The sequence below is a fragment of the Grampus griseus genome (assembly GCF_964374135.1).
Source record: "Grampus griseus genome assembly, chromosome: 14".
In the NCBI taxonomy this organism is placed as follows: domain Eukaryota; kingdom Metazoa; phylum Chordata; class Mammalia; order Artiodactyla; family Delphinidae; genus Grampus; species Grampus griseus.
Genome location: NC_139008.1, coordinates 1445223 through 1470685, shown reverse-complemented (window position 1 = coordinate 1470685; position 25463 = coordinate 1445223). Strand labels below are relative to the sequence as shown.

The following is a 25463-nucleotide window of genomic DNA, read 5'->3' as shown; positions in this document are numbered from 1 at the left end:
TGGCGGTTAGCTGCCGTGTCCACTGTAGCTGTTCACGTGTCGGTTGTCTCCTTATGTGCCGGGCGCTGTGCTGGATGCCGGGGCGCGTATTTCTGCTCCCGGGAAGCTCGTATGCTTTGGATGAAGATCAGAATCAAACACAGAGAGTAAAAAGTAAACGTGTGATAACTTCAGGTACCACGGGCTGCTGTGCAGATTATAGAACAGGACTGGAGAGGGTGAACAGCAGCCTGCGCGACGTCGCACAGCTAGTGCAGGACTCAGCTGGGTCTCAGAGCCAGGTCGGCGTGACTCTGGTTCAGGCCGTGCTGCCGCCCTGTGGGAGGACGCGGCCGGGGAGCCGTGATGGCTGCCGCCGCCCGTAGAGCCACGTCCGCGCACCGGGCCCCGCTCCCGTGCTCTGGCTCCGTGTACCCCCAGCTCCATCGTGTCAGCTTCCAGACCTCCTGGCTCGCTTTCGCCTCTGGTCTTCACGTGCTGTCCTCTGCGGCTCGTCCGTCTCTCCTCCCCGGCCCTCACTGCTTCACACGACCCGTTACGTCTCCCCCGCCCCGTCCGCCCATCTGAGTCCTTGGCCCGCTTCTCAGTAGTGACTTGCCTGCACGGCCTGATGTCTGTCTTTTGTACGCTCTTCCCTGCAGAGACCTCATCTGTCCTCTGTGTCATGGTGTCCCCGCTGCTTGACCCAGTACCTGGCCCAGAGCTGGGCCCCTTAGTGCTTGTTGTTCTGTGACTCGTCACTGAGTCTCCCCGGTGTCTCCGTGTGTTCCCGGGGACTACATGTCGTAATGGACAGGCTGTCCTCACCGTACGAGGACTCAGTCAGGACCCTGTGCCACGGGAGTGGCAAGCAGAGCCAGCGTGGGAGGGTGGGTGTCGATTCACGGAGCATTCGCCGCGCGTCCTTGTGCCGGACGTGTGACGGGCTCCTGCCCTGCAGGCGGCACGGCACGTGGCGCGTGGGGCTACCCTGGGAGTGTCCCCTGAGGACACTGTGCAGAGGCACAGCCGGCGCAGCCTGCCCAGAGGCGGGGGCCAGGGCCGTGGAAGTTGCCATGGATCTGGGACAGTTAGGCGCCCATGACACTCTCCCCTCTGTCTCCGGCCTCGATCAGGATTTGGAGCAGAAGCTGACCCTGCAGGAGCAGGACGCTGCAATCGTGAAGAATATGAGGTCTGAGCTGGCGCGGCTGCCCACGGTGGAGAGGGAGCTGCGGCAGCTGCGGGAGGAGAACGCCTGCCTGCGGTGAGGGGCCCGGGGGGGGGTTGGTGGCGGTGTGTGCGCGCGTGTGCAAAATGTTTGCAGCCTCCTTGGGTGCAGCCCCTGCTCCAGGGGCTCCTGCACCGTCCCTGGCGGTGCGGCTGTTTGAGTGACTGTGCTTCTGGCCCTGCCAGGGAGATGCGGGACACCAACGGGCTGCTCCGGGAGGAGCTGGAGGGGCTGCAGCGGAGGCTGGGGCGGCAGGAGAAGATGCAGGAAACCCTGGTCGACCTGGAGCTGGAGAAGGAGGTGAGCTGGTCCCCGTGGGTGTCCTGTGGCTGGCTAGGGGAGACCCTGGGTGTTTTAGTCCTACATTCCAGCTGTTCAGCTAAAATGTGGCAGCCGCTGGGCTAGTATGGTGGGCAGAATAGTGACCCCTAAAGACAGCCCCATCCTGCTCCCCAGAACTGTGGGCAAAGGGGATCGAAGGGTGCTGACCCCTAGCTGTGGTAGGGAGGCTCCCTTGGGGCTCCTGGTGGGCCCCAGCTGGGCCGCTGTGCTCACAGGTCCTGACAGGGGCCGGAGGGGGTTGGAGGTCAGAGCCATGTGAGGTGAGGAGGACTTGCTGCTGCTCTTGGTGGCGATGAATGGAGGAAGGCGCTGTGAGCCAGGGAACGTGGGCACCTCTAGAGGCTGGAACGGACGAGGAAATGGGTTCTTCCCCAGGGCATCCAGGAGGAGTGTGGCCCTGCGACCCCTTGACCTGGCACAGTGAGGCCCTTGCTGGGCTCTGACCTACGGAGCTGTGAGACAGTCAATGTGTATTGTTCTCAGCCACCGAGCTCGTAGTAGTTTGTTTCAGGAGCTCTGATGCTGAGTCAGAGAGAGGAGGTGGCTGTGGTACCTGGAGCACGTTGTTCCCACCCATGGATGTGAACAGACACCTATGCTGAGTTTCCTTTCCCTGTGGCTACTGCTGGGACTCATGGGGACATTTTGTGGGTTGTTGTAGAGATGGCCGTGGAAGTCAGTGCCGAAAGCATCCTTGTTCGCTTGCTGAGCAGACCAGCACGAAGGCCTCCCGGCTCCAGGCCCGGGGTCCTTCTGTCCTTCCACACTGCTTCCCCGTGGTCACCTTCAGTCACCTTCCTTTCTGGTTTGCCCGGCGTAAACCATGTCACCACTTCCCGTAGCTTGCAGTCTGGTCAGAGTGCTCGTCAGCTGCGCCCCCCAGTGGGTTCACTGCCAGCTGAGGCATCGTGGGTCTGGAGCACAAATCCCGTTCAGGCGTCGGCTTACGTGGGCACTTAGCCCGAAAAGACAGTTCCGGAGTCCAGCAGCTTTTCTCTGGACGTAGTTTGTTTTGAAGTTGGTTAAGATTCTGCATGTAGAATCACACTGCCTGGGTTCCAGCCCTGCTGTCGCGTGCCCGCTGGTGGTGTGACCCCGGCAAATCACTTAACCTCTCTGTCCACCTGTGTAACGAGGAACGAGTGTCTCCCTACAGGGTTGTGAGGATTAAATGAGGTAGTGTAACGTGCTTAAACAGTGGTAAACCCTGACTCAGCGCCAGCTGTAGTAATAGATTTATTAACCAGTCTTGTGCCCGGCACACGATAGGGGTCAGGAAGTACTTGAGTGGCTGAATGAGCGCACTGAACAGCGCTGGGCTTGGCCCCCGGAAGGAGTGGGAGGCCAGACAAAGGCACGCGGTCTGGGAAGGTAGCAAGACTCCGATGTGGGATGTGGGTCAGTGGAGCGGCTGTGAGAATACAAGGGCGGGAGGCCCGGGATGCGGGCCGGGTGGGGGCACCGCTGCTGCCCCCTGTTCTTCCCAGCGGCCACAGGGGCCCAGCCCAACGCGCGTGCGTGTGTTGGGGGGTGGGGTTTGGCTCTCGGCCCAAGTCTGTCTGCCCTGGGGCTTGGCATCCTGAGGAGCACCCGGAGGATGGGCGACAAGGCCGTGGGCAGCGTCTGCCCCCCTGGTGGTTATCGCAGGACCGTCCAGGAGGCTGTCTGCTCCCGACCCCTTCCCCCAGCCCGCAGTCCTTCTGGCCTGCTGGGAATCTTGAAATTACGGAGCCAGGAATGAATGAGATGTTAAGCACGCAGTGTAGCTTCAGCGGTTGGGAAGCAACCTGTCTGCTTTGGAGCGGATGAGCGCGTTTCTGCGTTTTAGCTCAGCGATCAGGGCGGGCCGTTCCGGAGGATCAGGGAGGTGATGTCGTCGGTTTTGTGTGGTGCTGCCGTGCTAGGGGTCGAGGTGCGTGTGTGGAGGAGGTGGGAGGGCCCGGCGCTTGCACGGAGATGACGGGCACAGCGCTCTAAGGGCTCTACTTCCGTGTCTTTTCAGAGGCTGCTGACGAAACTGCAGAGCTGGGAGAGGCTGGACCAGACCACGGGCTTGAGCATCAGGTAGGCGGACGGCGCCTGGGCTACAGGGTCCCCACCTTTTTCCCGCACGGATGGCAGAATGGGCCCTGCCAGCCCGGTTCCTTCCAGCAGAGGCCCTGCCTGCGGCTGCTTAGGTTTAAGGAGATGGAAGTAGGGACTCTCCCCGCCGAGGACGGGACATTCTCGACAGGGCGCTGGCAGGTGTGGGCCCTGCATTGTTGGCTTTTCTTGAAGGGCTCTTTTTTATTTATACTGAGGAAGTAGTTGCTTTTGAGGGAAGTCATTTCTTTTAGGTGGTTGTAACGAGTAGAGATAAACTGAGTCTTCAGGGGCAAAAAAGGAACACAGGGTGATGGAGGATTGTTTCCCATCAGGCCCTGGCAGCAGCCTCAGCTTGTCTGTTGAGCTAATGCCAGCAGGTGAATGGCAGGCGGGGCTGCTGGATGGCCGAGCGGGCCTGGTTCTCAGACGGGCATCTTCCCACCGCTCCCTGCTCCCGATTCCATCTGTCCTGCTGCCTGTCCTTCTGGGGCCACTGCCCCTTTCTCCAGTGTCGCTCCACCGCTGGCCCTTAGCCCCCAGGTCCCTTCCCTGCCCGGTCCGCCTGCAGACCGACTGCCCACTGCTCCGCTCTGGGGGTGGGGGTGGGAGATTGGTCCTTCAGGCTTAGTCCTGGCGCCTGGGGCCTGTGGGTTTAGAGAGCCTCCTGTTTGTCTGCTTGTGCGACTTGAAGCCTGTGTCCTCTCGGGGGTCTGTCCTGCTGCTCTCGGAAGCTGGGCCTAGATAGAGAGCCCTCCGCAAAGGGCCGTCCTGTAATCACAGCCTCTGACTGCTCCTCTGGGACCTGCACCAGCTCCGTCGCACCATGGACTCCAGCTGTCTGTCACTTGAGGATGCCCCTTCGTTTTCCTTCTGCCTCGCTATCGCTAAGTCTCAGAGGACAGAGTAGGCTGTTCCCTCCTGAACTCCACCTGCGGAACCCAGGGTCATGTAGGGCTGGCCCCAGCGAGGCCTAGATGTTTTGTGTTTCCTCCTTTTCTCTGGGCTGATGAACTCGTGGGGAAGCTTCCCTCCCACTCCCAGGAAGGCTCACGTCAGAAGAGAACGCTCCATGACTTTTCTCTTGTGCGGGAGATCGGAGGCCCTCTCGCGCCGGGTGGCACCGGCTGCTGGAGTGTTTGAACACCTCAGTCAGGGCAGCAGGGCCGGCGCGCAGCCGGCTGCCGTCTCTGGCCAGAATGGCGCAAGGGTCAGTGTGCTGGACGCGATGGAAGGTGTAGCTGCTCCTTGACACCTTTTGGTCCCGCTTCCAAACCTGACCACCGCCGCCCACCTCCCAGCGGCTGGCACACGGTTGGGGCCTATGCCCGCGGGCTTCTGGGCTGGTCCCGTGCTTACGCGTGTTGTGCGTTTACCCCGCCTGCCCTTAGTGACCAGGCCCTGGAGGCGGGAGGAAGGGGTGGTTTGGAGCGCTGGCGGAGGTGGGGGCTGCCCACGCCTGCTGGCAGCTCGGGGTCAGCAGGAAAGGGGGGCACGCGTTTCCCTGTAGGGAAAACAGGTGGTTCGCGAAGGCTGGAGTCGTGTCCCGCTCTCCCGCCTGTCAGGGCGCCCCTCTTCGAGTCTTCGCACTGCTCCAGGCCAGTCCCTTGCCCTTGGGCAGGGCCGCAGGGCTTGCCTCGCTGTGTTGGTGGAGGTTAGATGCGCCTGTGCGCCGGGTGCCGTGCACACTGCAGAGCAGTGAGGTGTGGCTGGCTGTCCTCGTCTCCTGGGGTTCCTGGTGGGAGCCCCTGTAAAGAGAAGCCTTCTTTTCATGTGCTTTGTGGCGGTTGTGCCTGGGCCGCTTCTGGGGGCCCCTCGGAAACCTTAGCTCTTCCGCCCTTTCCTGTCCCTACTAGGGCGTTTGGGGCGGGCCCTCACCTCCGGCAACTCCTGCCCTGCTTACGCGGGTACGTGTGTCGAGTGCCGGTTGGAGGGTCACAGGCTTGCGGTATAAGTGTGGCCCATCAGCTGGATCACCTGGGGAGTTTGGTGCACGTGCAGACGCCTGGGCTGAGGTCAGGCCCATTGAGTCCGCCTGTCCAGCGCTGGACTTGAGTCTTGGTGTGACCACAAATAGCATGAGGGGTTTGGCTCTCTGTTGCCGGGTTTTGGGCCGTCATTAGCGGTTTCTGAGCAGGGAGGGTAAATTGGTGGAGCCCACGTCTCTTGAAATTGAGTATGGGGGTGGGAAATGGGCATAGGGTTCTCGGACACAGGGAGAGGCTGGGGGCCCGTTGCTGCAGTGTGGGGTCCCTGCAAAGGGGTGGGCGTGGGAGGAAGAGACGTGCACTGTTCCAAGGTGACGTTGTCTGGGGGTCCCTGCCTGGTGGGCGGAGGTGGGCTCCGCCAGGAGCTGAAGGACACCCTTTGTCACTCTCGCAGTGTTCAGTGCAGCGGTAGTGACTGGGGCCATCTCAGACCCTGTTAAACTGTGGTTGCACATGTGTCTGACCCCAGCTTAGCCCCTGTGTGTTGTGGGGTCTCTTTTACACCCGTTTCCACATCTGTAAATGGAAGAGTCTTCTGGAACGTTAGTTTCTCACCATGGGGTCACGAATCTCTGAAAATCTGATGAAAGTCGTACTTTCTCCCCACAAAAACACAGGTTTGCGAGTGGGTGCGTGTGGACGTGAGATTTTGCGTGCTAGTCCAGGGACCCCTTCCCCAAAGTGTGATCAGCCAGCCTCAGCGGACAGCAGAAGTTGGAGTCCAGCAGTTGCCCTGGCGTTAGAGGTTCAAGGGGCTGGGAGGGTGTTTTGGCCTGGCCTGGCAGGCAGGAGTCTGTTGTGTCTTTTTTAATGTATATATATTTTAATTTATTTTTATCTATTTGTTTAGGCTGTGCTGGGTCTTCGTTGCTGTGGCGGGCTTTCTCTAGTTGTGGCGAGCGGGGGCTGCTCTTTGTGGCGGTGCGCGGGCTTCACACTGCGGTGGCTTCTTTTGTTGCGGAGCACGGGCTCTAGGCGCACGGGCTCAGTAGTTGTGGCTCGCGGGCTCCATGGCATGTGGGATCTTCCCGGACCAGGGCTTGAACCTGGGTCCCCTGCATTGGCAGGCGGGTTCTTAACCACTGCGCCACCAGGGAAGCCTTGTTGGGTGTTTCGGTCAGGGCGTTGCTGTAATTTTGCTCATTTGGGGCCTGTCATGACCCCAGGCTCTGGCCGCCGTCCAGCGTCTCTGTGGTTTTCTGAGAGCTGCCGCCACCAGGTGGCACCGCCCCCCCTTGGTGACGGCGGCTCCCTGCTACCTTGGGGCCTGTAGAGGGCTCTGCGGTCTTGCAGAGGTTAGGGACAGAGAAGGGTCCACGTGGCACCACGGTGGTCACCCTCTTCCTAGTTTGGGATTTCTTAAATCGTGAGGACCTAGGGATAACGGGGCGGTGGGGGTGACTTGGCTGGTGGGTCAGCCAGTGCAAACCTATAGGGAACCTGCTGGGCCGAGTGTCCTTATCTGCCAGACGAGCTTGTCCACCCTTGACGTCATCTGATCCCCTGTCTGCAGCACGTGGGTCATGTGAGTCAGGGGCAGGTTGACATCAGGACTTTGAGGGTGCGAGGGAATGCCCTGCGTGGGTGAGGTGGGGCCTGTGCACTTGTAGGTGCTGGTGTGGGGAGGAGGGTGGCTGCGTCTGGTGTCCGGACGTTCTTGTCCCAGGGTCTTGAGGGTTGGACTGAGGGAGTGGGCAGTGGTGTGGAGGGCTGTGACTCGCTGAGCCTCATTCCTCGGTAGCGTGGTGTGTCGGGATGATTTGAAGGTACTGAAGAGGGACACCCTGTGATGTGTCTGTGAAGTACCTGGGAATAAATTTAACAAAATATGTGTATGGGACCCATACACTGGAAACAGTAAGAAGTTGCTGAGAGAAATTAAGGGTAACCTGGTAACAACGTAAGTAACTGGAGAGAGAGACCGTGTTCATGGATTGGAGTACTCAGTGTTGTTAAGACAATTCATGGATTCAACACAATCCCTATCAGAGTCCCAGGAGGATTTTTGGGGAGAAATTGACAAACTGATTCTAAAATCTCTATAGAAATGGAAGGGACCTAAGACAGCTGTCAGAGTTTGGAAGAAGAATGAGTTAGAGAGCTTCCAGCAGCTGGTTGCAGGCACACTGTGAACGGCATTAATCAAGACAGGGTGGTCATGGTGTAAGGATAGGCATGTAAATCAATAGGGCAGAATAGAAAGTTCAGGAATAATCTAAGAGTGTAGAGTCAATTGATTTTTGTCAAAGGGGACAAGATAATTCGATGGGAGAGAGTCTTTCAACAAATGGTGCTGAAACAGCAGGGAATCTGTACAAATAGAGGCCTCATACTGTCCACAAAATCAGTTCAGTGGGGCAGGGACTTAAATGTAAAAACAGACTTCTGGAAGCTTTGCTTGGGTTTGGCAAAGAGTTCTTAGGACACAAAAAGCATGAACCATAGATGAAAAAAATTGGTAAGTTAGACTTCAAAATTAGAAACTTATGCTTTCAAAAGACACAGTTAAGAGAAAAATAGGGCAAAACATAGACTAGGAGAAAATATTTGCAACATGTGTGTCTGACTGAGGACTTTTATCCACAGTACAGAAAATATTCCTCCAAATTGATAAGATGACCAAATTTAAAAAATGGGTGAAAGACTTTGAACAGATAACTTTGAGAAGATATGAGTGATGAAAAAGGACATGAAAAATGCTCGGTGTCATTAGTCACAAGAGGAGTATAGGGGGGCTTCCCTGGGGGTGCAGTGGCTGAGAGTCCGCCTGCCGATGCAGGGGACGTGGGTTCGTGCCCCGTCCGGGAGGATCCCATTTGCTGCGGAGCGGCTGGGCCCGTGAGCCATGGCCGCTGAGCCTGCGTGTCCAGAGCCTGTTGCTCAGCAATGGGAGAGGCCACGACAGTGAGAGGCCCGCGTACCGCAAAAAAAAAAAAAAAAAAAAGCCCTGGTCAGGGATCCTGCGTGCAGCAACTAAGACTTGGCGCAGCCAAATAATTAATTAAAAACAGAACGAGGAGTACAGAGTAAGGTCACGGTGAAATACTGCTCTCGCCTGGTGAAGATGTGGAGCAGCTGGAGGTCTCACACGCTGGTGGTACCGTGGGACACAGCACAGCTGCTTGGGCCACCGCGGGGCAGCTTGCTGTATGCGGGCGATACCACCTGGCAGTTCCACTCCTGGTTACTGACCCAAGAGAAACGAAGACGTGTGGCCTCCCAGAGACTCGTGTGTGAGCGTTCACAGCAGCTTTATTCATAGTAGCCCAAACCGGGAACCAAGTCAGGTGTCCATCACGTGAACGGAACATCACTGAGCAAGAAACAGGAGGAGACAGGTGCTGTGTGCAGAAACGTGAATCTCTCACTGAGCAAAGGAAGGCAACTCATTCAGTTCACACTGCATGATGCCATTTACTTGAAATTTTAAAAAAGGCAAAACTGACCTGTGACAGAAGGAGGGTGAGTGGCTCCTTAAGTCTTGGGTTGGGATATGATTGGGGACCTGGGGGACCCTCACCTGTGACTGTCACGGCAGCAGCTACACAGTTGTATGTATGTCACGCTTCAGTCAAGCTGGTCCGAGGATGATGAGTAATCGGTGCTCCTGACAGCTGTGAGGGGAAGGAGAAGGCCTAGGAGGTGGCCTGGACTGAAGTCAGGAGTGGATGGGGATGCTTTTTAAAGCCTTCATTTTGGGAAGGAACCCATTTCTTGAGCTTGTCAAAGGCCCATGGGCAGCTGGGACCAGCCCAGGCTTTTTCAGTGTTCCTGGATCTTGGGGACTTGGGGCAAGTGCTGCGGGAGTGTCACCAGGGGAGGCCAGGTGTGGGCTGCAGAAGGGCAGGTGGTTTCATGGTAAACCCAAGCTCTGCAGAGGAGGAAGGTGAAAAGTGAAGGTGGTCTTCAGTCCTCCCCGTCTCACCTCCTCCGGGCTTGCCCTGTGTCACTGCTGTCCGGCGCCATCACGCGGTGCTCTAGTTATGCCCGGGGGTGCCATTCTCAGAGCAGGATTGAGGGCTGCCCCCAGGGGTGGGCAGCAGGGCGCTACCGCTCTTACCCCCAGTCCGTCCTTCTAGGCAATGCCTGATAAATTCCTGGGCATCTTTCTAGAAATGTGTGTACATACAAGCTCTTTTGTGTGTGTGTGTGTGTGTGTGTGTGCGGTACGCGGGCCTCTCACTGTTGGGGCCTCTCCCGTTGCGGAGCACAGGCTCTGGACACGCAGGCTCAGTGGCCATGGCTCACGGGCCCAGCCGCTCCGCGGCATGTGGGATCTTCCCGGACCGGGGCACGAACCCGCGTCCCCTGCATCGGCAGGCGGACTCTCAACCACTGCGCCACCAGGGAAGAAGCCCCAAGCTCTTTTTTTCTTCCAGTTTAATTGTGATGTAATCAACCAATAACACTGTATAAGTTTAAGGTCTGCAGCATAATGATTGGACTTACACGTTATCATGAAATGATTACCACGGTAGGTTTAGTGAACGTCTATTGTCTCATATAGATACAAAATTTAAAAAATTAAAAAGAATTTTTTCCTTGTCATACTAGCTCTTTATGTACCCACCCCCTAAGAAGTGCTCATTCTGTACTAGTACTCTGCAGCCTTGCTTTCTTCCACCTAATTTCTGACAGTGTTTCTGCACCAACCCAGACGGGCCTACTGAATTGTTTTCAGAATCTATACAGTGTTCGTGGTGTGGATGGGTCTGATTTCTTCATTCCCCTGTTGGTGGATATTTCCAGGTTTGTTTTTTTTTTTTCCCACCAATAAGCAGCATTGTTTTGGTTGGATAAATTCTTAGAAGTTGAATTTTTTTCACCTAAAAGATATATGTGTTTGACCAAATTGCCCTCCAAAAACGTGTACTTGACCTTTCTGTCACAGTGTGAGAGCGTCGTCAGTCGCTCCAGGCAGCATGCTTTCAGAGGTTCTAGCAGAGATTCCAAGTCAGGTCCCAGTAGAGTGAGGGGGCAGGAAATGAGCAGTGGCTGGGCTTTGAGAAAGAGTTCTTAGCAGCCCTTCTTGGCGGGATCCTTATTCAGTAGGCATGGGATGCCTGTTGAGTCCCTGTCGCCAGGCCTCTAATTTCATAGAGGAAACAGTTTGCTCGTGGCAAGGGTGCCACTGTGGCTTGGCTCCTTCCCCATCCCTTTGTGCCTGCAGCTGGCCTGGTTTCAGTCAGGCTGGGAGGGCACAGTACCTGCCACTGTGAGTGCAGGTGTGACGGAGCCTGCGGGGTTGCAGAGGACGCTGGTACCGGGGAGACGGAAAGGCAGGCGGGTTTTGCTGGCTCTGAGACCTGGCAGCTGCGCCCCCCCCCCCGCAAACTGCTGACCCATCATCTGGAGTGAAAGCTGGGAACTGACAAGTGCTGATGCTGGACGTTTCCCCAAAGCATTTGTCGGCTGGCCAGATGACGAGTCCTGGGGACTAGTTTCCCCTGATTTCTGAGGCCAATTAGGAGGCCGGCGAGGGGGAGTGCCTAACTTCCTCCTGAGAACAGATCGTATTGACCACCCTGGACACACTTGTTACCCTGGTGACTGTGTTGGCAATTTCTCATTACCTAGGTGTTGGGTTGATCAATACAGGCCGCGCTGTGGCTGCTTGGGAAGGTAGCTGGGCTGTCGCGCGTCTGGGTCGTTTTCATTGGTCTTGGTGTGTTTTCTTTGCAGGCACGAGAGGAGGGGGAAGGAGAAGGCTTTGGCCTTCCGGGGGCTCGTGAGCGGGGCCCCTTCTGGTCCCTCCTGCTGATGCCTTGGTCTCGGCTGTGATCCTTTTTATTGTTGGTTCATTCACCACCTCGTGCATTCCCCACGGGCTGTTCTCAGGGAGCCTGGAGTCTGCAGGGGGCCTTGAAACATACTTGATTTCTCCCTCAGGCCTGTGCCTCTGTGAGGTGTCAGCTCCCAGCCAGGCTCCCTGAGAACAGCCCCAGAGCTGTGAGTTTCCTCCCCCACAGGGCGCAGGCAGAGGCCGGGGACTTCTGAACCCATCTCAGCCCCTTACATCCCCGTGGAGGCCTACAACAGTTGTTCCCGTGCGTTTACTCATTGTGGGCGGCTGAGTCCCCAGCTTCTTTTTGCCTTGGAGGTTGTGTTTTCTGCACTGGTCAGCCTCAGGCTTCAGTCTTGTGAACTAGGAGCGGGGCCTGTCTTTAGAGCCTCTGTGCCTAAGTCCAGTGGGCGTTTCATAAACGTTTGGTGAGTGGGTGATGGCATCGTGACGGCTTTGTTTGGTGCGTTTGTGGTTTGATGTGACTTGGGTAGGGCATCCTTTGGCTCGCTTGGCTGCTGTGACAGAGCCCCAGCGTTATTCACAGCGTGTCCCGGTGGGAACCAGAAAACAAGTGTGGCAGAGAGCTTCCTGACAGCGGTCATTCTTTCAGCGACAGTCCAGTCCGGGGCTCGGGGGAGCAGCCCCTGCCCGTCTCCCGCTCCCCGGTGAGGTTTCAGAGTCGGCAGCAGTGTGGACCGGTCTCTGCCTGCTGGATTTATGCAGCAAGGTGTGGACGGACCAGCGTCTCTGACAGGCTCGCTTGGCCCCAGTGGGAGAAGAAGCTGCTTTGTTCTGGTTGGGCTTGGGCAGGTTGGGAAGCTCTGATGGAGACCCAGTGGGCACAGCCCCGTCCCCCGACTCTGCGTGCTCAGAGCAGCCCACGGGCTGTGGGCTTTGCACCATTGTAGGGAACGTAAGAGAGAAATGCTTTCCAGAAGAAACCCTTCCCGACTCTTCCAGGGCTGCATCCCCTGCATGTGCTCTCCCCAGGCCGCGCAGCAGCCGGGCGCTCAGCGAAGCGGATCCTGGACTCAGGCGGGGCTGTGCTTCTGTGCTTCTCGCTTGGCTCTTTTGGGGGCTTTTCTCCCAGTTTTGTAGATACGGCTCTTCTACTTCTGTGCCTCTTTTTAAATTCATGTAAAAAGAAAACCTAAAGCCAGATAATAAAAGGATTTAGACAAATTAGACTCTGCTGGATTCCCAGGGGCTCATTTGGGAGAACGAGAAGGTAGCTCTGGGGTCCCAGTTGGTTCAGACTTGGCAGGTGCTTGCCGAGGTCCCGTTATGCACCAGGCCCCTCCCTTGTGGAGGCCCAGGTCCCCCGTCCCCAGGCAGAGTGGGGGGTGTCCTGAGAGGACAGGAAGGGACGAAGGGGCTGGGTGGCTGCACGGCTTCCTCTGGAGCAGCCCCCCGAGGGCCTGCCCTGCTATTTCCAGCGGTCACCATGGCCTTTGGGGGGCCAGCATCTTGGGTGGCTGCGGGGAACAGTGGAGGGGTATTTCATTGGGCATTTACGCCTGGGCTCCCCACCTGACACCCTTGAATGTCAGCTTTGAGGCTGCGAGGAGAGGCCTCTGAACAGTGTCATCCAGGGCACCTGGGGGTTAGCTGCACACGGTCGCAAGCTCTGTCATCCTTTCCCACGGCCACTGTCACTTTGTCAGAAGCTAGAGCTGCTCCTCGTCCCATCGAGCTCCGCCTCGGGTCTCTTGAGGGCAGAGCAGGTGCCCCGAGTCCAGGGTCAGTCTGTGCCCATACCCCACTCCTCCCAAGGCCTGGCGCCCCCTTCCCACGGGTGGCTGACCACCTGGGGACATGGTTCAGATTCTCCAAGACCAGCTGGAGGCCAGGGATGGGCTCAGGGGGTGGGCTGGCCGTTGTTAGTGGTGAGGGGCTCAAGCTGGGGGCTCTCGTGCCCGTGAAGCAGGGCCCTTTTTGCTGAGTTGCACCGGAGAACAGGAGAGGAGCTCAGCACAGGCTGTTGGGGCGGTGGCCTGGCGTTACTCCAGCTTCTCTTCCTCATGCTCTGCTCTTGTCCTGGCGCAGAGGCCAGGCCGCCCTGCCGTCAGAAGTTCTGTTTTCATTTGAGCGTCTCAGGAGCTGAATGCCGAGGCCGCTGTGCTGCACACACCGCAGCTCTGACGCGCTGCCCGGGCTCCTGTCAGGCCCCACCCAGTGGTTGTGGGATGGTGTCTGGGCCAGTCCAGCAAGCGCTCCCAGGCCTACTGTGTGCCTGACCCACTGTGTGCCGGCCTCGGCGCCGCACAGGCTCTGGCTGTTGCCTTGGATGAGCTCTGTCTCCTGGGAAGTGTCCCTTGGCAGGTGGGAGTGCGGTCCTGAGGATGAGAGGAGGGAGGCGAAGCGGGAGGAGAGTGTCCCGGGTGCAGGGCGAGGTGGCGCCAGCGAGGGTGGTGCTGGCGAGCCGGTGGTGGTGGAGGTGGGGGCGGCCACACACGGGCTGGTGTCGCCGTGTCACAGTCTGCGTGTGACGGAGGCGGGACCACGGGGCGCTGCCCTGATGTCTCGTTCTTCCTTCCCTGGCCGGCCTTGGGCGCACCCAGGATGGTGGGCGGTGGCTGGCGCGAGTGGGTAGCTCTCCTTCGAGACCGTCAGCCCAGGCAGGGCTCCAGTCAGTGGCTCCTTCTGCCGTTGTGTCTTCGTGAGGGTTTGGTGCTGTGGGGGATTTGTCAGCAGTGGCCTTGGAGAGCTCTCTGTCCCCTTCAGTGTGTCGTCCTGTGCCCTCAGCTGGGGGACCTGGACCTCTGGTTTTCAGTGCTTTGTATTCCTGAGTGTGTCCACATGTGCTGTGTCGGCCCCTCTCATGGCCCAGGCCGGTCCTCGTGCTAACCGCCCATCCTCAGCTTTCTGTCACAGGGAAGTGGGGCTGTGGCTGGGGACGGGAGAGCAGGGGGCAGCCCTCTAGGATTGCCGCTGGGCCTGTGTCTATAGAGGGGACTTACTCTTCAAGGCACCATGACTGAGGCGTCCAAGAAGAAACGCACGCGTCCTTCCTTCACTCTTTGGCTACTGAGACAGTCACAAGCGAAACACCCCGGGCCGGAAGGGTGGGCAGCCCACAACGCTTGGGGGATCGTGAGGGGAGACCTGGCTCTCCTCCTCGGCTCGTGGGGCCGTCGCGACCTGTCTGCAGACTGTGGCATGGTTTCCTCCGGGCGGGTTGCTGGGCCCTTGCTCCCCCAGTTGCCCTACGCCCACGACTGTGCCCAGGTTCGTGCTCTAGGGCCCGGCAGGCAGGCGGCCGCTGAGAGCACGTGGCAGGGGCATTTCTCTTGGGGACTGTCGCCAGTGTGTGGCAAGGAGATGTGGCCCCCAGTCCACGACTGGCATGCCGTACCCCCAGTGGGCATTTCCTCTGTTGAAGACCACGTGGCCCAGACCTCCGCTGCTTTGGTGGCCCAGATGGAAGGTGTTTACGTGTTGTGTTCTCGGGGATACCGGCGCGTCTGGGATGCGGGGTGGCCAGCTCTCCGTGGTCTAGGCCTTGGGCCTTGAGAGAAGGCTGTTGCTTAGGCAGTGGGGTGGCCCGGGTGGGGGGCGGTCTTGGCCATCAGACGGTGGAGAGCTCAGCTGGCTGGCAGGAGCGGGGGGGGGGCTCTGAGGAGAGAGCGGGACGCCCACTGCGGGCCTCCTGCTGCTGCTTTGGCGCAAACCACGGTGCACCCTGGGGCTGGGAAAGTGGGGCTCGGGGGAGAAAGGGGTGCAGATATTCCTGGCAGACTTCCTTCCTGTTCTTTTTCCACCCTGACTCAGGAAGCAGAAGATGCTGGAGAGACTTGGGAAGTATCATTCCCCTCCTCACTTTCCGTTGTGGAGAGAACCACATGGGGAGCATTTCATTCCTCTGTGCTGGTTTTATTCTAACTCGAAAGAGAACTCACGTTGGTTTAATAAAAGCACAGAGGTGTTCCTGTGTGCACACGGGCCGCGTGCACACACGTGTGCGTGGAGGGTGGGTGCAGACGGGAGGTGAGGGTGGGAAGCGCCCCCGTGAAGCCCTGGCTGCCTGCCTTGGTCCTGTCACCCTGTCCCAGGTGGCTGCTTAGTTGGCCTGGAGCCTCCTGGCAGTGCCTGGAAGGTTCTTCACGATCTGGCATCCGTGGAGTAGGAGCCACCCCGTGGCTTGGTGTGTTGCTGTTATTGGCACTGAGACTGGAGGGAACGCCCTCATGTGTGTCCCCCGCTGTGGTGACTCCTGGCCTCATGACAGCTGTGACAGCATGGGATGTCTGGGCCTCTGCTTGTCCTGAACGCAGTGCAGGCTGGGGCGCTGTGGGGAAGGACATCCGGGCAAGAGGGGCTCTCAGGGTCCAGGGCGATGGACTGACCTAATCAGTGGCAGAACTCGCTTTCAGACCGTCCTCCATCAACAGGGCTTCATTTGAGATGCACACACATCGGGGAACTCAGTGGAAGAAAGAAGGCTGCTGAAATTTTAAAAATTGTTTTAGAACAGGCAAAACTAATCTTAAGGCCAGAAAGAGCCCCACAAAAGACCAAAACAACCCAGCCTGGCAGTTGCCTGAAGTTAGTTGAGGGGTTAGTTGGGAAGGGACTGGCGGGACCTCCTGGGGTAGGTGGGGACCCGGGTTACACGTGTGCCCACTTGTCAGCATCCTGTCGGTGAGTTCAGGTAAAGTTGTGAGGCAAAACATCCGTCACAAAACAGGTTAGAAAACATGAGGTTGGGCTGGAGGGTGGAGTGTTGGATGAAACCAGATGGCAGAACCTCGGTGACTGGCCCCTGGGAGGCACAGGAGGGTCGTTACACTGCAGTGTGGCCTCTGTGCCAGTTTGGAGCTTTCTCCCATAAAAGTTGTTAGAAGTTGCCGCCAACTTCTTCCTTTCCCGCTCCCCTGACTTCCCAGCCCCTAAGGGTGCCGGGGATCCAGTGCGGCTGCGTGTCAGCCCTCCCCACGGGCCCTGGCAGAGGCTGGTCCGGCCCTGCGTCTCCAGGCCCACCTGGAGGGTGCCCCACACGGCCCATCCTGCCGGTGGCCAGCTGCCCTCCGGGAGCTGGCCACGCACCCAAAGCTGCCGGGGGGTCGGGCCACGGCCCCTGGAGTCCAGCCCGTGGTGAGGTGCAGTGGGGGTGCTTTCAGGCTGCTCTTGGGCTGAAAAGCCTGCTGTCTGGATTTCCCTGGGAACGTCAGAGGAAACCCAGCTCCTGGGACCGGCTGGGAGTCACAGCCCGAGAGGGTGTCTCTGCCTTTAGCTCGTTCAGAGATGGCCGCTGCTACTGGGACTCCCAGCTCCTGGGGCCGATGGTAGGGGACAGGGCCTTGGCTCGGGGGCTTTTCCCTGCGCTTTCTGGCCTCTGTCTCGGGAGCCCAGCACTTGAGCAAGATGATCTCTGAGGACCATGTTGGGCTCCCTCGCTGGGTTGCCCAGGTTCAGACGGAGTGAAGGGGAAAGGGTTGTTTTTTTTTTTAAATAAATAAATTTATGGCTGCGTTGGGTCTTCGTTGCTGCGCGCGGGCTTTCTCTAGTTGCAGCGAGCGGGGGCTAATCTTCTTTGAGGTGCGCAGGCTTCTCATTGCAGTGGCTTCTCTTGCTGTGGAGCACGGGCTCTAGGCGCGTGGGCTTCAGTAGTTGTGGCACGCGGGCTCAGTAGTTGTGGCTCACAGGCTCTAGAGCGCAGGCTCACTAGTTGTGACTCATGGGCTTAGTTTTCCGCGGCATGGGGGATCTTCCCGGACCAGGGATCGAACCCGTGTCCCCTGCCTTGGCAGGCGGATTCTTAACCACTGCACCACCAGGGAAGTCCCAGGGGAAAGGGTTTTATACCTTTTAGGTAGTGTTGACGTGTCAGACATTTGTGACGATTTTCAGAACTCACTGGGCAGAAGGCATCCAGTCCATCTCCTGCCCTTCCCTGGTGTGCTGACCAGGGCCTGGGCCCACCTCCCCCCCCGTCTCCGGGCCAGTGGACTAAGGCTCAGGCTCCCTGTTGCCCTCACGAAGGGTGGGATGTAGGTGTCCAAGGGAAGGGGTGCGTCTTCGTTTTAATTGGCTCAAGAACACCTGGCATGTTTTTAACGTCCCCAGCCTTGTGTTGCAGAGTTTTAAGGTTAAACTCAAATGGGAGCGTCGGGGAGGCTTTTTCAGTTAAATGGATATTTTTAAAAGATGATAGATCGATAGGGCTTATTGATTGGGGATATTAAAATACCTTTTTTTAATTAACTGAAGAGTTTTTGTAACAATATGTTAAAAAATAGCTTTTGGAAATAGCTGAGTACTTCCTTTTTTTTAAATGAAGAGTCTTACATACTCTTAGCGCTGCAGTAGCTGGACTAGCAGTGGTATGGGTGGATCTCACTTCCTGGTTTATCCATTTCGGTGCTACCCCTTGTCTGTGCGTGCGAGTCTGTGACAACTTGGATGAACGGAGTTCACTGAGAATTCCAAAGCAGTCTTGGACTGCGTCCCTGCTTTGGGTGAGGTTCTTTGTGTGGCTGAGCCAGTCATGCCTGTGCCCTGGAATTTGCTGTCTTGTTAGTGAAGTGAGCAGAGGTCCTGGCCACCAGGAGCAGAGCTCACCTCTGGGAGGGTTGGGCTCTGGTGTGGCCAGACCCCATGCAAGGGGAGCCGAGGAGGCCGGGGCCTTGCGTGGATTTGGCGAAGCAGGTGGTGAGAAGCCCATGTGAACTTGGGGGAGGAGAACTGGCCTTGCCCTCCGGAGCTCTGCGGTCTGGTTTTTGTAACAGGTGTCAGACTTGGCGGGGAGGTGCTATCAGGTTCATCCCACTTCAGACAGGCGGGTTTTCACTGTATTTGCGCACTGCACTTTTACTTTATCCCTGGAGGTTGTGTCTTGAGCTTCCCCTGTTGCCACCTCTGTTCATGGAGACTCGTACTACATGGCGAGGATGCCTCGGGATAGGGAAGCTGAGTGGGTGTCTTCTGTGGCCTTTGGGAAGCAGTGCTGGAGACAGACCTATCGTTTCGGATCTGGGGGCTCTGGAGGAGCTTCTCTGAACCGGCCACGCTATCACATGGCTCAGCCCTCAGGACACGCTCTCAGCACTGGCTCCGTCCCTGAAGGCAGCCAGTGTTAACAGGTTTGGTGCGTTTTTCCGCACATGCTTTGTGCGTGTGTTTGCTAACACGCCGGCGCGTTGCCCCTTCCTCCGCTTGTGGCGCCTTCAGTGCCCAGTTCCTCAGCCTGCCCCTCCTGCTCAGCGCAGCTCCCAGGGCCCTCCGCTCGCACGTGGGGAGTGCGCTTTAATAAGTCATTTCGTGCTTCGTTGGATGGCTGTTGCAGAGTTAGGGGCCGGTGCAGGAGACTGCCCTCCCTTCTGTGCTTATGGGTCCCCAAGACCACCCTCAGGTTCCGTGATCACTGCGAGGGCTCACAGGGCTCCCGGGAAGCTTTCCACTCACAGCTGTGGTTTATTACAGGGGAGGAAATAACTGCTGAACTGTGACAGGGAGCTCAGGTGGGGTGATTCCTCATCCTTAATTATTTATTTATCTATTTTTGGCCACGCCACACAGCTTGTGGGATCTTAGTTCCTTGGCCAGGGATTGAACCTGGGCCCATGGCAGTGAAAGTGCAGAGTCCTAACCACTGGACCGCCAGGGAATTCCCATCCCCATCCTTAATTTAGTACAATCAGCTCCACCTCTGAGCAAATAAACCCTGTTCCAACCAGCTTGGTCTAAGGAGTGGTTCATCGATGCCACTGCAACAAGCAAGGCCATTTCTCGGGAAGTCTGTTTTCCATTGGTCAGTAATTCCACCTGCGTTATTGGCAGCGTCTCGTCTTTTCTTTATTAATTCTTATTGGAATATGGTCGCTTTACAGTGCTGTGCAGCGTGCTTTCTTAATCTCTGCCTGAGGAAGGGCCCAAGAGGCCTTTGCTGGAAGTTGGACTCCTGTGTGGTGTCAGTCTCTGTTAATTGTGATGGGACTCCTTGGCCACAGGTTGTCCCTGCCCTTGCTGTGGGTCCTTGGTGTCTGTCCCATCACTTGCCTCGGGTACCCGTGGGCAGAATGCGTGCCAGACCTGGGGAGGCCTGGCCGAGCCTGGCCTTCCAGGGTGGTGGGTGTGTGCTGGGCACAGCTAGCCCTGCACGTGGTCCTTGCCCTCCCGGGAGATACCTGCTCTCGAGAGCATCACACTCACAGTAGGCAGGGGCAGCCGGGCCGGGAGACAGGTGTCTGCTGCTTTGGGAACTTCCTGGTGGCCTGACCCAGGGCAGGGGTGCTGCGGGCTGTGGCAGGGCCGGCTTCTCTGAGGACAGCACCTGGGGCTGAGCTGAAGGGTGGCGGAGGGCTTCTGTCCAAGGCCTGTGGGGTGGGAGGGGAGGGAGTTCACAGGACAGGACAGGGCCCAGCTGGGCAGCCTGAGAGACAGAGGACCGGCGAGTGTCCTGCTGGCCGTGCTGCGGGGCTTGCCTTCGTTGACAGCCCTTGACGGGCTTTGCCGGCTGTGACACGGGTAGCTTTGCACCTTGAGAGGACCATTCGGCTCCTGTTTGGGGCAGGAGTAGCACGGGGACAGAGAGGAAGCTGGGAGGTGTGCTCACACAGATGCGAGAAGACGTGACCTGGGCTAGGTGGGGGACAGGGGAGGGTGGGGACGCCCTGAGGGTGCAGGGAGCTGGGACAGTGGCGGGCTCAGCGTTCAGCTCTTAGGGCAGGAGAGCTTGTGGGCTGGGTGGGGGTGTGTGCATTTGAAGCATCATTGAAATGGCGTCATTGAAGGTCTGGAGGTGAGGTCTCCCCTGAGTCACTTTGGCGTGGTCGCTGACGGGCCTGGCCTAGCTGGCCTGGGGGCAGACGTGGAGCGGGACAGCAGACAGCTGGGGCGGGGCCTCAGCCCGTCCCGGGTCAGAAGGCTCTGCGAGGCGTGCCTGAGCCTAAGCTTCCGCCGCCGCCTCTGCAGGAGGAGGAGACGGTTGGCAGAGCGATTGCGTGTGTTGGCCGCAGCGCGTGTCATCCCTGTCCCCAGTGGGGGGACAGTGTGCTTGGAGCAAGGAGACCTTGGGACATGCACCAGGCCCCGTATGTCCCGGGAGATGGGATGTTGGCTTCCTTCGGGTCTCCCTGCGTTCAGTCTGGAGAGAAACCCTCTAGCCTGTTCTGCTGCGTACCCGTGTATTTCTGAAGGATAGAGTTTGCCAGAGGTCAGGGTGGGCCGTGCAGCCCTGCCCCGGCTGTGACAGTGACATTTGTGAAGACTTAGGCCTGGAAACTTGAGCGGGAAGGTGCTGAGCCCCTCGTGGATTTCTGTGCTCCTGGCAGAGCCCTGGGATCAGTGAGTTTCCTCTGTGGAAGCCCTGCCCTCAGCTCTTAGCGTGCAGCTCTCGGGCTCTCTTCTAAAGGAGGAGGGTTTCTGAGGGGCAGTGCGTGCGTGTTCGGATGTGTGTCTGTGGGCCTGGGACAGCCTGGCCAGCACAGCCACCTGAGAGGGGGACGCCTGGTATCCCCCAGGTGTGAGCCGGAGGGTGTGGCATGGGTCCCCTCTCTGCCTCATTCCTCTTCCTCCGTCGGTGAGCGGGCTCCCACACGCGTGGGAGAGCCTCTGAGCCCACGCAGGCCCCGCGGGAAGCCTTTGGGACCCAGGCTGGGCCGCGGGGAGCCGTGGGCAGCTCTGGGGCCCCGAGTGAGCAGCAGTGCGAACTCCCCTTTTCTGCGAGGCTCCGGGGAAGGCGATCTGAATGAACGAAGCCGGAAAGCGGCGCCCACTGCTCCTCTGGCTGTGTCCTCAGCGGTCTGGGAGCGTGCTAAGCGGATGCTCCTCTGGCTTTGTCCTCAGCGGTCTGGGAGCGTGCTAAGTGGAGTGTCTGCCTGGCTTGGGCCGCGGCAGGGGAGAGGAGTGGAGATTATTGTTTGCTGAAGGGGTTGGGGAGGGCTTAGCCTTCCTGCTGGGAAGAGAGGGGAGGGGAGGGGGACGAGCTGCGGTCTCCCCTGAGAGGCAGTGGGGTGAACTCAGGTCTGACAGCAAGGCCTGCCTGCTTTCCATTGCCTGCTGCTGCCTCTTAGCAGCCTTGCTCCCTGCTCCCTCCCTCCCTCCCTCCCTCTCTTCCTCCCTCCCTCCCTTCCTTCCTTCCCTCCCCCCCCTTCCCTGTGGACGTTTCCTGAGGGCTTGTGACGTGCCAGGCCCTGTGCTGGGCGCCAGGCCGCAGCTGTGGGCGTGGGGGTCACGAATGGGCTCCGGTCTGGTGGAGTCGATACGCAGGTGTCCAGTGTGGCTCCCGGAAGACGTGGTGCTTGACACGAGGCCTCGAGGTTCCAGGGCAGGGAAGTGGCTTGTGCACGCGCACACCAGCCAGAGACTGGTAGTGCTAGGAGAAGTCGCCTGGTTCCAGATGGTTCTAGCCAGGGTGCCTGGGGGTTGGCAGGGGTCCGATCGTGAAGGCGTTTGGGTCGCGCTGTGGAGTTTGGATTTAATCCTGCAGCTGACAGGTGGGGAAGGCGTTTCCGTTCCGTGGGCCTCTCTCCTCCTCTGCTGTCACCTAGAGGAGCTTCGGTCCTTGGCTGGACCCCGCCTGGCAGAAGTCTGGGCAGCTGTCTGGCGCTGGCAGCCTCCCAGGCCCTGTAGCACGGGAGGGCAGTGGTACTGCCTGCTGCGTGAGGGCGCCTCGTCGGGTTCGGTGGGACGGTCTGCCCACGAGCAGAGGGTTGTGTTAGTCAAGTCATGGTGGACGGTTGAGGGGGTGGGTCTCCTGCCGGGAGCCCTTCGGACTTGTGAAGGTGTCTCATGGTCAAGGCCAGTTTCTTTCCATCTGTCCTTCTAGCTCCTCTTTGGGTTAATGCCTGTTGAGAGAACGGTGGTTTGGGGGAGAGTCACTCGTGTGTTCATTCCTTGCACACTGAGTTGAGGCCCCGCTGTCTGCTAGACATCACGGGTCCGAGCTACACATCACAGCTTTGCGCTCACAGCACGCAGACAGACGGTTCTCAACAGTGAGCCTAAGGGGAGCCTCTTGAGGCGCGGTGAGTTGAAGATGGGTCTGTGTGGAGGGCACATAGACGGCAGCATTTCTGGGGAGTGTCCAGCTTAGCTGGAGACAAACCTTGGTTGTAGCTTTGCTGGACTTGAATAATGTTGGTGGGCAGGCGGCCAGACGTTTCCTCTGGTCTGGAAGTTGGAGGCTGACAAGAGGCCCCAGAGCTTGTCTGTCTAAAGATAGTCCCCGCCCTGAAGAGGGTCTTCACGCCGACAGGGCGGCTTCATCCGAGGAGAGCTGCTGGGGGCTCGCCAGGCCCGTGCACGCCGTGTCCCGTTCACCCTCCCTCCCAGCCCTGGCGACGGGGCGGGCCTCTGGTGCCTCTCCGTGGCAGAGGAGGGGCCAGCCTCCAAGGGGCGCTTGCTGGCCAGGGTCATCCCGTGGGTCTGCAGCGCCCTGTTGGATTGCTTGGTCGGCCCTGCCCCTGTGCGTGGGCTCGCCCCCCATCACCTCCATCCATCTGGCCGGCCACGTGGCGCCTGCAGCTGGAGCCTGTGTCTTTGTGAGCCGGTCCGCCTGCTGCTGGCACTGACAGGCTTCTGTGGGGGGCTGCCCACCCGTTTGGCCCAAGTGGCACACGGCACAGAGCCGGCAGGAGGGCCATCAGCTGGTGGCAGCGCTTCAGGCCTGACGGCTCCAGCCGCACTTGGGCACGGAGGGCCTGCCAGCCTGCGGGGGGCGGGGAGGCTCTGCAAGGTGGAGGAGGACGGCGAGCGGTGGCGAGCGGTGGCGCGGTTTGCAGATTAGCAGTTAGTTTTGCATTACGTGCAAACCCCTCTTCAGTTTCGTGGAGCCAGACAGCCTCCCACAGCAAGGCAAGGAGGCTTCCACCTCACTTCACTTCTCAGAGCACTGTTGCTTGTCTGCTTCTCAGCTGTTTCCGGGTCTGTGTGGAGGACATTTAGGCACAGTTCTGTTTTCCCATTTGCCTTCCTGGCTCTGCCTTTTCTGTGCTGCTAGAGTTGACTGCGGTTAGGCCTTGGGAGGGTTTTGCTTTTGTGAGGTTTGCGGTTAGAGGAGTCAGGTGTCACTCTTCTTCCAGGCTAGGAAAGTTGTAGCAGGTCGGTTTTAGAGTAGGCTCCTTGATCAGGGCTCATTTTTTGTTGACTCTTGCACAGGCACACCTCATTTTATCACGCTTTGCTTTACTGTGCTTTGCAGATTTTGCATTTTTACAAATTGAAGGTTTGTGGCAACCCTGTGTCAAGCAAGTCTTTTGGTGCCAATTATCCAACAGCACTATTTTTTCATTAAGGTAGGCACATTGTTGTTTTAGACATAATGCTGTAGCATACTTAACAGGCTACAGTGAGGTGTAAACAACTTTTATATTCACCGGGAAACCAACAAATTCACGTGACTTGCTTTATTGCAGCGTTTGCTTTATTGCGGGTCGTCTGGAACTAAACCCACAATCTCTCCGAGGTCTGCCTGTACGAACGTTAGGTTTTTTCCACTAGACTTCGTTGAGAAGAGAGTCACTGGTGGCTCCTACTGGTGTTTCTGTTAGTTGGGGCATTTTTGTTGTTCACTAGAGCTCAGCTGCAGTGCTGGAGGTGTCCCAATAGGGGTCACTGCCAAGTTACCAAAGCATGAGTTTTCGGATACAAAGACTTTTGATAACAGAAAATGTACTTCCTCTTGTCTTATCCACTTAGTAGGCTAGAGTTTTCATAATTAAAACAGTACCTGCGATGGGATTGATTTACAGCAGAGGCTGGCCAGTTTTTTTTTTTTTTGGAAAAGGGCCAGATAATAAACATTTAGGGCTTTGTGGCCCATTAAGTCTCTGTTGTAAGCATTCAGCTCTGCCTTTGCAACACAGAACAGGGTGACCAGCCCTCCCTTTCGGCTTGGGATGTGGGACTCTTCATGCTGAAGGTAGGATGATCCAGGACAGAACAGAACCATAGGTTATCCAGTGGGAAAGCTGCCGCAGAGGGTATGTAAATGAATGGGTGTGGCCATGTTCTAGTAAAACTTGATTTTTTACAACAGGTGGTGGGCTGGATTTGACCCGAAGGCCATAATGTAGTGAGCCCTGCCTCAGGGCACAGGGCTGGCCGTCTGGTTTAAGCAGCAGCTCCGAGCCCTGCTCGCTCCTTTCCCTGCAGCGTGTTCTCCACATGGCTCGCTCACGCGGGACCATGGGGATGGCTTCCTTTCCTGCTTCGGGAGAGCCTGGCCATGGGGTGTGACCTTGTCTGGGGGCAATTATTGGAGGGGAACCTGGTGCACGATTGGGCGCCTGAGTCACGGGTTCAGCACCTGCCCTGCTGGCATCTGACACTGAGGGTGGGAGGTGCCTTCAGGGCTGGGCACCTTCCAGTTAAGAGTTCTGGGGGGAAAGCCCTTGCCAGTTCACTCCCAGGGCTGGGAGTGCTTGTTTCTGTCTTGCCCTCTTCCTGGTAGTTGAGTTCCCAGGAATGGGTGTTGTGATCGTATCTATTCTGTTCAGCGGGTCCTTGTTGAGCAGTTACGGCGAGGCAGATGCTGAGTTGGAGATGCCACGGAGAACGAGATAAGCGTGGTCCTTGCACTGACACTGAGCTCAGCGTTGCTGTGTTTTGGGGGCTGAAGGGGATGGGCCTCGCCTGGCCTGGGGCTGGGGAAGCCCTCTGGGAGGGAAGGTAGGCTACCAGATCTGGGCTGGGGGCACCTTGTCTCATCCCCTTGGTGGCTGGACAGGTGAGTAAGCTGGGTGGGAGAGCAGAGACCCAGGCCCCACGATGCCCTGTCCCGTACCCTGGAGGTGTCCAGGGCTCTTCCATCACTTCCCCTCCCAGGTCACCTGGGCCCCTGACTCTGCGGTGCCTAGGAGGTCCTGTCTTCTCACCACGTGAGCAGGCTACCGCTCCCTCGTGTCTGTCTGTACAGTAAGGAGTTGCTTTTGTTTCCATCGAGAACATGAACACGGCTTGGAGTACTTCCATTTACTGACAACCCTTGCCAAATTAATTTTATTTAATTATCTCCCAGGGCTAAGCTTGAATACATTTTGTGTTAAATTCACAGTTTTCCCTTTCCAAACGAAATGGACTTAATATCCTTGTTAAAATCTGATTAAAACTAAAA

The 25463-nt window shown here is 57.9% G+C and overlaps 1 protein-coding gene across 1 annotated transcript in view; it reads left to right on the top strand.

Moving 5' to 3' along the window:
* MAD1L1 (mitotic arrest deficient 1 like 1) overlaps positions 1 to 25463 on the top strand; it is a 318428-nt gene that overhangs the window by 12114 nt on the left and 280851 nt on the right. Inside the window, exons 7-9 of the mRNA XM_082669805.1 lie at positions 1116 to 1246; positions 1396 to 1510; positions 3555 to 3616. Of these exons, the coding sequence (XP_082525931.1) occupies positions 1116 to 1246; positions 1396 to 1510; positions 3555 to 3616 (308 nt within the window). The remainder of the gene's footprint in view (positions 1 to 1115; positions 1247 to 1395; positions 1511 to 3554; positions 3617 to 25463) is intronic.